The sequence below is a fragment of the Nomascus leucogenys genome, chromosome 1a (genome assembly GCF_006542625.1).
Source record: "Nomascus leucogenys isolate Asia chromosome 1a, Asia_NLE_v1, whole genome shotgun sequence".
Taxonomy (NCBI): Eukaryota; Metazoa; Chordata; class Mammalia; order Primates; family Hylobatidae; genus Nomascus; species Nomascus leucogenys.
This window is the reverse complement of record NC_044381.1, coordinates 81981635-81994519: the sequence shown is the minus strand read 5'-3', so window position 1 is coordinate 81994519 and position 12885 is coordinate 81981635. Positions and strand designations below refer to the sequence as shown.

Genomic DNA, 12885 nt, shown 5'->3' with positions numbered 1-12885 from the left:
AATTTCTTATTCTGCCACCCCCACATACCCTAAAAGATACTAGACCTAGATGGTTTCTCCAGCAAGTAGTATCAAACCTACAAAGAAACAGATAATCTCTGACCTATACAAACTTTTTAAGGACTGAAAAAAAAAAGGGGCCAGTGTGGGGGCCAGGTACCATGGTTCACACCTATAATCCCAGCACTTTGGGTGGCTGAGGTAGGATAGCTTGAAGCCAAGAGTTCAAGACCAGACTAGGCAACATAGCAAAACCCTGTCTCTACAAAAAATTTAAAAATTAGCAGGTTCTGGTGGTGTGCACCTGTAGTCCCTGCTACTTGGGAGGCTAAGGCAGGAGGATAGCTTTAGCCCAGGAGTTCCAGGCTACGGTGAGCTATGATCACAGCACTGCACTCCAGCATGAGTGACAGAGTGAGATCATGTCTCTGAAAAAGAAAAGAAAAAGAAAAAAGGTAAGAGGAGCATACCTCATAATTTTATGAGGCTATGATATTATCCTGAAACACTGGAAAAGGACAACACAATAAAATTTTAGATCAATCTTTCTTATGAACGCACATGCAAACAAATCCTAAATAAAAGTACTAGGCAAACATACTGGCAAACTGAATCCAGCAGTATACTGAACAAAACACACAGACACAGACACACTGTCTCTACTATGACCAAGAAGGGCTTATCCTGGGAATATAAGGCTTAACATCAGAATATTAATGAAACATATCATATTAAAGAAGAAAAATCAGATGCAGAGAAAGCATTCAATAAAATTTAACACTACCTTATGATTGAAACTAACAAAAACAACCTAGGAAATCAGGAATAAAAGCGAATATCACTAACTTGACATAATGTAACTATCACAACCCTACAGTAAATATCATCCTTAATGATCAGATTATAAAAAGCCTCTCCATTACAATCAGGAACAAGACAGGAATGCCCTCTATTACCTTTAGTCAGCACTATGTGGGGATCTTAGCCAAGGCAAGAAAAATAAAATGGAAACTAACTTAGACAAACTTAAAACTATTAAGAGAGTTAAACAAGGTGGCTGGACACAGATTTATACATATTATTAGCATTTCTATACACTAAAACAGTTACAAAATTGAAAATAAAAAAAGATTCCAGTCACAAGAGACATAAAAACTGTAAATTAGACATAACTCTAACCGAAAAAAAAAAAATGCTAGTCCTTTATGGAAAAAATTATTAAAAAACCACTGAAAGACATTAAAGAAAAGAAAAATTATGTTCATAAATGGAAGCCTAAATATTGAAAAGAAGTCAGTTCTCTTTGTACTCCTGGGAAGACAGGAAGAAAAAAAAAACAAGTTGGTTCTCTCCTATTAATCTAAAATGTAGTGCAATTCCAATAAAAATCCCATTCGAACTTGACAGGCTGATCCTACAATTCACAGGAAAGAGCAAAAGGCAAAGAATAGCCAAGGCAATTTTGAAGAAAAACAACAAGGCAGACAGGACTTGCCTACCTGTTTTCAGACTTGCTTAAAAGAGTGCAGATAGGCAAACAGACCAAAGGAACAAAATAGAGAGTCCAGAAACAGGGCCCTTTCATGTATGGAAACTTGAGGGTATGGTACACATGAGATACACATCAGCAGGAAAGGTTGTAGACTTCAGTAAATGGTGCTGGTCAACTGGTTATCCATATGGAAAAAAGATAACATTATATCCAAGCCTCACCATACACAGAAACCAAATCCAAGAGAATTAAAAATCTAGATGAAAAAATCAAGCTTTAGACTATTTAAAAGAAGTTACACTTAATGACTTGCTGCATTGCCTTGTTCATTCCCTTCATAGCACGCATCACAATTTGTAATGTATTTGTTTAATGTGTGCCTCCTTTTGTCTGCTTCCCTCAAAAAATGGTAGAGATTCCTTAAGTAAATCCTCACCTACCCTCCTCCAAAAACAAACCCCTGAACGACAGAAGACAAATAGATTTGACCACTTCAAAATTAAAATATTAAAATATTTTTGTGGGGAAGGGGTGCTGGGGGCAGGGTCTCACTCCATCTCCCAGACTGGAGCAAACAGAGCTCACTGCAGCCTTGACTACCTGGGCTCAAGCGATTCTCCCACCTCAGCCTCCCAAAGTGCTAGATTTACAGGTGCGAACCACCATATCTGGCCTAAGATCTTCTATTTAACAAAAAAACACTAAAAACAAAATGCTATGGTTTGGATGTGGTTTATTGGTCCCCACAAAAATTAATGTTGAAATCTGATCCCCAAGATGGCGATGTTGAAAGGTGGGGTCTATGGAATGTGTTTGGGTTTGAGGGGTGGATCCCTCAGGAGTGCCTTGGTGCTGTTCTTGCAGTAGTGAGTGAGCTCTCACTCTTGCTCTGGGGAGTCTGGATTAGTCCTTGAGGGAATGGATTAGCTCCTGCAGGGGTAGGCTGTTATAAAGCCAGGATGCCCTCAGGCTCTCCTCTCTTTGCATGGGTTGGCTTCCCCTTTGACTTCCACATGTTGTAATGCAGCACAACCCTTGCCAGAAGCCAGAGCCATGCCCTTGAATTTCTCAATCTATAGAACCATGAGCTAAATAAACCTCTTTTATTTAGACATTACCTAGTCTCAGGTATTCTCTTATAGCAACACAAATCAGAGTCACAAAATGAAAAGACAAGTCACAAGCTGGAAGATATTCACTACACACATGTAACTGACAAAAGATTAGTATCAAAAATATACAGAGAACTACAAATACTTAAGGGAAAATAACTGAAGTTACCCATCAGTAAGAAAATGAGCACAGAATATGAACTGGCAGACAATTTGCAGAAGACAACACAAATGGCCAACAAACACTTGAAAATATTCTCAACCTCACTAGTAATCAGGAAAACACAAAATCAAACAAATACTATTTCACACCCATCAAATTGGCAAAAAGGAAAAGGTCTGACTATGGATCGATTCATCTTACACAACCACACTGGGGAGGAGTTAGAGAGCTATCTATCAAAGATGACAATACGTGTCCCCTTCAACCCAGCAGGTCCCCTCTTGGAGACATTCTAACATGTGAACCCAATCAGACAGATACCAGAACGTTCACTGCAACACTGTAATAGCAAAAAATTGATAACTAGCAGGAGAACAGAGAAATACACTGGGGTGCATTTATACAAGGCAGTATCATGTAATAGTTAAAATGAATAAACTGGAGCAACACATGTGATCACAGATAAACCTCAAAAATACAATGGTAAGTGCAAAAAGCAATGTGGAATAACTGGTACAGTAGGTAACATACAAAAAGTTTGAAAACATGCAAACAACTGTTATATTGCTTATAAACGACTATATATTGCTTATAGATACGTATGTATGTAGCAATAGCACAAAAACATCCATAGGCATGATACATGTCAAACTTGGGAAAGGGTTACCTCTGGAGAGGGAGGGAGGAAAAAAAATTGGAAGAGGGCTACATAAGAGGCAAATAGGGGGAAATAATTAGGGCCTGGAAAAGCTGGGCGGTTGTTTTTCTGATTAAGAATGAGGTTGAGCATCTTTTCAACTATCTATTGGCCATTTGTGTTTCTTCCATTTGAAATGTTTCCCAATTTAAAAGAAACAAAGATGAGGCCAGGCGTGGTGGCTCACACATGTAATCCTGGCACCTTGGGAGGCCGAGGCAGGCAGATCACTTGAGGCCAGGAGTTTGAGACCAGCCTGGCCAACATGGTGAAACTCCATCTCTACTAAAAATACAAAAACTAGCTGGGTGTGGTGGCGCATGCCTGTAATCCCAGCTACTCAGGAGGCTGAGGCACGAGAATTGCTTGGACCTGGGAGGCGGAGGTTGCAGTGAGCCAAGATCATGCCACTGCACTCCAGCATGGGTGACAGAGTGAGACTTTGTCTCACAAAAACAAATTAAAAATTAAAAAAAAATTTTAAACAAAAAAGGAAGGTTAAAACAACACAGTTGAGAAAATAAGGCAGTGACCTAGGTGGTAGCAGCAGGCCGTGTTTACACTGGTGGAAGTAGGGCTTAGTAAGAGTAGGGAACTGCACACACAAATTCATGACAGTCTGCATGGGCCCTGTGATTTGATCACTGGGGACAGTCTCCATTGGATTCATGTCCAGGCTCACGTCTAGGCTCAGAGCACCTCCAGGTTGTCCTCAGCTGGCTGCAGCGGTGAGCATCCTGCCCCCACAGGGCTATTGGTGAGCATCCTGCCCCCACAGGGCTATTGGTGAGCATCCTGCTCTCACCAGGCTATTGTTTTTTGAGGAAAGCAGACAAACACACATTAAACAACACACCACCAACTGAGTAAAGTACTACAAAGAATATGAACAAGGCGCTGAGGCAGAGAGTTCTGGGGATCTCGTTCTCTGAAGAGATGGCATCTAAGCTGAGCCTTTGGGGGAGACGCGGCAGGCTGTACAGCCAGTGCCGCGCGGCTGCAGTGCTCTCGTGAGCCTGCTGGGACTCACAGCCTCAGACTGACACATAACTGTGACCTCCTCGAGGGGAAGCTAATACCAGCAGTGGGCTAGGTCCTCAGCCCTGGGATAAAGGCACAACAGCTCTGTGACAGATCAGACCGCCCATCTGGAACCCTGAGCTTGCCCAGAGGTGCGTCTCCTCTGCGGTCACATCCTCACTAATGGCTACACAGCTCCAAGGGCAGAGGGACCACAAGCTTCCGCCTGTCCACACAGGAAACGCAGAGCCAGTTCTGCTTGCTTGGAAAGCCTTCTGTCCGCGAGGTCCCTGTGGAGAAGGGGTGTGAGGCCCTGCACCCGCCTTACCAGAGCGTTTTCGGGCACACCCAGGACCACATCATGCAACATGGCTCCGCTGCCGAAGTGCTGGGCTATGGACAGGCCGCTCAGGCAGTAGCAGGTGTGGTAGAAATCACGCGACCTGTAAGGATAGGCAGCTCTGAGCAGGCGCTCCTCTGCTCCACACACATCTACGAATGCAGCCACACCAATTCAGAGACCACTGGTGCAATCACACATCCCCCGCCATCCTCCATGTGGCTAGAGGCAGCATGGTTTTCCCAGTAGTGTTATTTAAAGCCCCACTGGCTGAGCACAGTGGCTCACACCCATAATCCCAGCATGTAGGAGGCTGAGGCAAGAGAACAGTTTGAGGCCAGGAGTTCAAAACCAACTTGGGCAACATAGGAGACCCCGTCTCTACAAAAAATTAAAAATTAGCTAGGTGTGGTGGCCGATGCCTGTAATTCCAGTTACTTGGGAGGCTGAGGCAGGAGGATCACTTGAGCCCAAGAGGTGAAGGCTGCAGTGAGCCATGATTGTGACACTGCACTCCAGCCTGGGTGACAGAGTGAGACCCTGTCTCAAAAAAGTAAGATACAATAAAATAAAAGCCCCATCCTCCAGCCCTGCCCAGCAGTGGGAACTGTATTTTTTTTTTCTTTTCTTTCTTTTTTACCTTAAACTATTAAAGGAAACTGTAATTTTAGTCAGTCTCTCCAGCTGTCTTTTGGAAAGGGCTCTCCAGGGGCAGTACTAGTGATAAATTGACACACTTCTCTAGAAAAATACCTAAATATCTAGAAATGGGCCACATTCTTCCTGATAAATTGCAGGACCAGGCCTTCCCTTGGTCGCCAAGAGCAGCAGGATGTGTGCTGGGGTCGGGGGAGACAGAGGGTGGGTAACAAAGATTAGAGGACTTATTTTATTTCCCTTTTTCTTTTATAACACATAAGCCATCTCAGATTTGAGCTTAATCATTTAATCCACTCTATAATAGTTGTCATGATTACAGTCTCTGTTTACAACACTCAGGGGTTTTAAAATCCTGTATCCTATTCTATTTAGATCAGTTTTTTGATTTTGTCTTGTTTTTTAAAAAAAGAAGAGTTATCTACCCAGCAATCTGTTTCCCTGTCTGGGGGAGGGGGCTGCATGCAAGCTGGGGGACAAGACGGGCAGCTGGAGGTGCCAGGATCAATGGCCTCAAGGGGTGCTCCCAACTGGGTGCTTTTTCCCATACAACCTAGCACTATGCAGGTGCTAAAGTTGACACCTCTGCTCTTGAGGTCTGGCTCTGAGTAGGCCTGAGGTGCATGCCCCTCTGCTCTCTCCTCCCCTCTCCCTTTTCTCCCCACAGAGAACACACTCACTTGCCAGGTTTATCCAGAAGCCCCCCCGCGGGGCACTGGCAGCACATCAGGATGTACTCCTGCAGGGCCTGCTGATGGAACATCCAGTGGCTCATGCTAAGGGCAGGGTCACCTGTTGAAGGGCAAAGGGTCAGTAAGGGCCCGGCAGATCCAGCCAAGTATCAATGACCTAATTCTGCTTTCTCACCTGGGGGAATAGTCAAGGTTTCCCACTCCCCTTCCTCTTCCATTCATTCTTGCTACAACTGCTATCTTCCCCATGTCCTACGCACAGCATGTCCCTTCTCCTGAACTTTGACATGTGTCAAAGAGCAGCAGTACAAAGTGGCACTTTCACTTTCTTGAAATGCACCCTGTTAACATGGATGGTGATCCTCAACCACATCTCTGGCAGGCAGTGAACCGGCCTAGCTGTTTGGCTTACCTTCCCAGACTGACCTCAGTAGCTGCTCCCAACTTGGTCCATAAGTCTACCCTGGACTTCAAGAGACATTCCCTCTAGCATATCTCTGTAACTTCTTAACCAAACTGATTAGCTCAGAGAATTCTTAATGGGTGATAAAGTCTGTTTCTTCTACTTTTCTAAGCCTAAATTTAATTGATCTCCAAAGGGAATTCTCTAAATTGTCTCTCAGCTCAAAGAATTTACCTAAGAAACATTACCAGTAACTGCCCTCCTGCATCATATGATACCCTAGCAAAAACTGGGTATTCTGGTAATACCACTAAGGTACTGACAAGCAACTGGACTTCTTCACACTCTGAAGTTCAATCACTATGGTCAAAGAATTCTGTGGGCCACACAGTTATCAAATGGGAAGGAGGGACAAATCACGGACAGGTGTGCAGAAACATCTGCGTAGAAATCGATTAAATATACATATACATATAGGATGTACATTAAGTCCTTGGTCAGTTTTATACTTTGATACCTGGGCTAAAAGATGCCCGACAGTAAATCATTAAAAAAAAAAAAAAGATGCCCAACAATTGGTAAATAGCACCTGAAAGCTAATTTTTCTTTCTTCCAATCTTTTTGGTTCTACGCATTTTTCTACCTAGTTATTTATAACTGTGTAGCTTATGTTTTTCACTTAGCACTATAGGCATAAACTTTTCTATTCTACTACATAATCTGCATAGCCATCACTGTGAATAGCCATATAGTATTTCATTAAGTGGACATACAAGGTGACTGTATCATAAAAAGAACTGAGCTAAAAATCTTATATATATGTGAGTATATACATTTCTATGGTGGGCCGGGCGCAATGGCTCACGCCTGTAATCCCAGCACTTTGGGAGGCCGAGGTGGGTTGATCACGAGGTCAGGAGATCAAGACCATCCTGGCTAACATGGTGAAACCCCGTCTCTACTAAAAATACAAAAAAATTAGCCAGGCGTGGTGGCGGGCGCCTGTAGTCCCAGCTACTCAGGAGGCTGAGGCAGGAGAATGGTGTGAACCCGGGAGGCCGAGTTTGCAGTGAGCCAAGATCGCGCCACTGCACTCCAGCCTGGGCGACAGAGCGAGACTCCATCTCAACAACAACAACAACAAAAAAAATGTCTATGGTGAAAATTATAAAAGTTTATGGTATCAATAACCTTTCACATTTTGGAGAAAATAGCAAAAAAGAAAAAAAGGGGAAAAGATTTCTAAAAATAAAAATGAAAAGTTTATGATACAGTCTATAAAGAGATTGAAGCAAAATAGTAAACTGTTGAATATTTCCTTTTTTTTTTTTTTTTTTTTTTGAGACGGAGTCTCGCTCTGTTGCCCAGGCTGGAGGGCAGTGGCACAATCTCGGCTCACTGCAACCTCCACCTCCTGGGTTCAAGCGATTCTCCTGCCTCAGCCTCCCGAGTAGCTGGGATTACAGGCATGCACCACCATGCCTGGCTAATTTTTGTATTTTTAGTAGAGACGTGGTTTCACCATCTTGGTCAGGCTGGTCTCAAATTCCTGACCTCAGGTGACCCACCCTCTTTTGGCCTCCCAAAGTGCTGGGATTACAGGCGTGAGCCACCACACCCAGCCTAAATTGTTGAATATTTCAAACAGACAATAATAATTTATTAAATTTCTTTAAAAAGAGACAGAGGAAAAGGGTTTCCAAGGTTGAGCACTAGGTGAGGGACAGTGGCCAGCTGACATTTAGAGGCCAGGGACAAAAGCTTCTCATCTTCAACCCTGAGTCGCACCCAGCCCTGAAACACCCATTAAGAGACACAGGAAACTGAGTCTGACCTAAGGAGAAGCATCCAGTCTGCCATCTCAGGCTGGCTGCAGGCCACATGCTTTGATACACTTGCACTGTTTTAATTCCCTTCCTTTCTTTTCCTCACCTGTAAGCACAGTGGGCTTTGTTGTAGAAGATACACACATACATGATGGGAGTTCACTCTATCTTCTTTTACTTATTTCCAAGGTTGTCTCCAGTTCCTTGCCATTATGAGGAATGCTGCACTAAATCTTTGTCAATATTATGTATGCTTAGGATTATTTTCTTCAAATAGACTGACCACAGTGGAATTATTCGGTTAAAGGGAATAAACATTGTTAAGGCTTTTAATAGATACTGATAAATTGCTTTAAGAATTTATAGACTACTCTCAGCACAATCCCTGTGGAGTAGCCCTGCTCTGCAGGAGCTGTCAAAAATAAATATATAAATAAACTAAAAATAAAAACAAAGACTTTATATAGCTACCAGCAAAATTTAAAATTTTGCTATACCACCTCCAGCATTAGCACCTTTTTGTTGTTGTTGTTGAGATGCCATCTTGCTCTGTCGTCCAGGCTGGAGTGCAGTGGTGCGATCTCAGCTCACTGCAACCTCCGCCTCCCAGGTTCAAGTCATTCTCCTGTCTCAGCCTCCTGAGTACCTGAGATTACAGGTACAAGCTACCACACCTGGCTAATTTTTGCATTTTTAGTAGAGATGGGGTTTCACCATGTTGGTCAAGCCGGTCTCAAACTCCTAAAGTGATCTGCCCAACTCGGCCTCCCAAAGTGCTAGGATTACAGGCGTGAGCCACCATGCCCGGCCAGCTTTAGTTACTTTTTAAAAGTTATCAGCAATTAAAATGGTAAAAAGAAATAGCACCTGATAGTTTATTTTGATTTGCATGCCTCTGATTACTAATTAGGGTGAAATTTTTCCATAATTTGTGTTTAATATTTGCATTTCCTTATGATGGTGTCTGTTTGGCCTGTATCTTCTGAGATCCAATAGCCAATTTTATTAATCTAGCTTTTTCTTATATTTGCCCCTTGTCTACATCATATGCTGCATCTATTTTCTCCTTTTTGCTCCTCTGTTTTGGTTATGTGAGTTTAAAACTTTTTTAAAATTAATTTTAAAATTTAATTAATGTAAAACATATGTTTTATACATAATATTGTAATCATAATATTGATTTTTCCTTTGCAATTTCCTTTTTAAGAAAATATTTAATGTGTATGGGGATTTTTGGGGGGAAGAGTGATGAAAATGTCCTAAAATTGTCATGATGGTTCGCAACTGAATAGGTAAGTTGTATGGTATGGGAATTGTATCTCAACAAAGCTATTATTTAAAAAAGCATATTTATTAAACTTTAGGAAACTGCATTACACATCTGTACAAAATGTACACATATTTCATATCCTATAACAAGTAAAAGACTATTATTATAAGGTAAATGATAACCTGTGGGTAAAATTAGAATCTGAAAAGAAAACGCTATGTTTATTATATAAAAAACTATAGACTGTTTCAGTGACTTCCTATATTATTGAAGCTTAGAAGCTCAAAGTTCAAAAACTCTACAAGGAGCTTCCAGAAATCCTGAATTTGGACACCAGCACACATAATCACAACAAGATTAAAGCAGATATGATTATAGGGTGATAACTGCACACTGGAATCGGCCTTTTAAATCCTTTCTACCTCTTCCTAAAATTATAGGTCTCCATTCTAATCTCATTTTGCATTTCAAAGGTTCCTTTTATCTAAAAAAAATCAAAAGTCTTTCCACACCATAACTGATAGGTGCAGCCATGTGTAGCTCAATTTCACAGGTAGGCAAGAAAATTCCAGGGTATGTCCCAAAGAACATACAAGAAACCAGTAACTACCAAGCCAAGTGGAAACTCACAGGCCTGCTGCTTTCTTATTACTCCACAAAACAAAATGACTCACTGATTTAGTCAGCACTTGAGATTTCTTAAGCCTTTTTTTTTTGAGACCGAGTCCCGGCCTGTCACCCAGGCTGGAGTGCAATGGCGGGATCTCAGCTCACTGCAACCTCCACTTCCGGGGTCCAAGGGATTATTCTCCTGCCTCAGCCTCCTGAGTAGCTGGGATTACAGGCACATGCCACCACGCCTGGCTAATTTTTTGTATCTTTAGTAGAGATGGGGTTTCACCATGTTGGCCAGGCTGGTCTTGAACTCCTGACCTCATGATCCACCCGCCTTGGCCTCCCAAAATGCTGGGATTACAGGCTTTTTTTTTTTTTTTTTTTTTTTTGAGACAAAGTCTTGCTCTGTTGGCCAGGCTGGAGTTGCAGTGGCCCTATCTGCCTGCAACCTCTGCCTCCCAGATTCAAGTGATCCTTCTACCTCAGCCTCCTGAGTAGCTAGGTCTACAGGCACGTGCCACCATGTCTGGTTAACTGTTTTTAATTTTTTGTAGAGACAAGCTCTCACTATATTGCCCAGGCTGGACTTGAACTCCTGAGCTCAAGAGGTCCTCCTGCTTTGGCCTCCCAAAGTGCTGGGATTATAGTCATGAACCACCATGCCCAGCATTTTAAGCTATTAACAGTAATTCCTTCTTCTACTCAAATACTGTCATTTACACATAGAAGGTAGTCATTGGCATGGAGCCACTGATGGTCACTTGCTGGGTCAGGGCATGGCCTAGACCCACGTGCTGCAGTATGTAGAGCATTCTTTTTGCTTTTTAGTTAGCAATATCATCAATGCCTTTTAAAAAATGTATTTGTACATTTACCAAAATAAAATTAGTAATGCACATTTTTTTTTTTTTTAAAAGGGCACAGTATAATACAGAAGAATATAAAATCTAAAAAGTTGGCCAGGTATGGTGGCTCACGCCTATAATCTCAGCACTTTGTGTGGCCAAGGAAGGTGGATCACTTGAGGCTGGGAGTTTGAGACCAGCCAGGCCAACACAGTCATACCCTGTCTCTACTAAAAATAGAAAACATTGGCTGGGTGTGGTGGTGTACGCCTGTAATCCCAGCTACACAGGAGGCTGAGGCAGGAAAATCGATTGAACCAAGGAGGCAGAGGTTGCAGTGAGCCGAGATTGCACCACTGCACTCCAGCCTCAGCAACAGAGTGAGACTCTGTCTCAAAAAAAAAAAAAAAAAAAAAAAAAAAACAAAACGCTGAAAAGTCTCCCTCCTTCTGTCTTGTCTGCTTCTCTTTTCCCAAAGGTACCCACTGTTAAAGGGGTTTAGTGTAGGGTTCCAGGAAAAGCTGTGTACATCTCAGGCTGTGTGCCTAGGGAAAGCTCCAGGCCCCGCCCCCTTACACTTCATGTTGTATCTTGGAGAGCTTTCTATATCAGCCCATGGTATGCAGCTACTGTTTGGAGAGATTTTTATTATTTAACCCTTAACCTTTTGATAGGCACTTAGGCTGCTATTAAAACTCCACTTCAATATACATCCTTTGCTAATATCCCTGCGGGTAAATTCCTGACAGTGCACTTGCTGTGTTCAAAGGGTAAGTGCCCTTATAATTTAAATGGATGTCTCCAAACTGCCCTCCAAAAAATGACTTACCTATTTACATCCCCACTAACAATATCAAATTACCTGTTTTCTCACACTCTCCCCAACATAGGGTATCAAGTTTTTTAATCTCTGCCAATCCAATAATAAAAACAAATAGTGCCACTCTTTTGTTTAACTACAAGTGAGCTAAACAATTTTTCGTTGGATTAATGGCCACCTACTGTGGGTATGAGCAGGGCAGGGTTCAGATGCCAGCTAGTCTGGATTCACACAACCACATACTAACCCTTGTGAGTGCCAGTCAGGTATAAAGCAGTCACTTAGCCTCACTGTACTTTGTTTCCTCATCTGTAAACAATGGTACCTATTTCATAGGGTTGTTTTGAGAATTAAATGAGAAAATATATGTGAAATGCTCAGTACAGCCCCTGGCATACAGTGAGGGCTTGGGAAGACTCCGCTACCAGTAGTAGTGGCAGTTGTAGTAGAAAAAGTAAGAAGGATAGTTCTTTCTCTGGGACCTCTTTCTTCAGATCCTTTGGCTGTTTTTCAGTTGGGTTGTCCATCCATTTCTTACTGGTTTGTATGATTTTTTTTTTTCAAATTAAAGAAATTAGCCATTCATCACTTGTTATAAATATTTGTCCCACCTTGCTGCTTGTTTTGTTTGTAGAATTTCCCTGTTTCTGTAAAATAACTTTTGTTGTCTTTTTTTATGCAAGAAATACCTATTAACTATAGAAGGATTAGAAAATACAAACAGAGGAAACAAATATCACCTGTAATTTCACATCCTAGATATTCTATGAATTTTTTGTAGTCAACTCTTCACTAAAAATGGGATTCCACACATATTGCTTTGATATGATCACAATATATTGTGACTATCTTTCTACACTGCATCCCCTTTTGACTCCCAAAGTCAGTATTTTGCCTTCCTTTCAACACACTTCCCTTCTTTACAGACTCTTG

The 12885-nt window shown here is 42.0% G+C and overlaps 2 protein-coding genes across 3 annotated transcripts in view; one reads left to right on the top strand and one right to left on the bottom strand.

The window, feature by feature from the left end:
• FNTB (farnesyltransferase, CAAX box, beta) overlaps positions 1-12885 on the bottom strand; it is a 73382-nt gene that overhangs the window by 2894 nt on the left and 57603 nt on the right. The window contains exons 10-11 of the mRNA XM_003267822.4: positions 6162-6273; positions 4813-4927 (exon numbers count right to left, since the gene is read on the bottom strand). Coding sequence (XP_003267870.1) covers positions 4813-4927; positions 6162-6273 — 227 coding nt within the window. The remainder of the gene's footprint in view (positions 1-4812; positions 4928-6161; positions 6274-12885) is intronic.
• The window catches only part of MAX (MYC associated factor X), a 93293-nt gene that overhangs the window by 42719 nt on the left and 37689 nt on the right, over positions 1-12885 (top strand). The window lies entirely within an intron of this gene.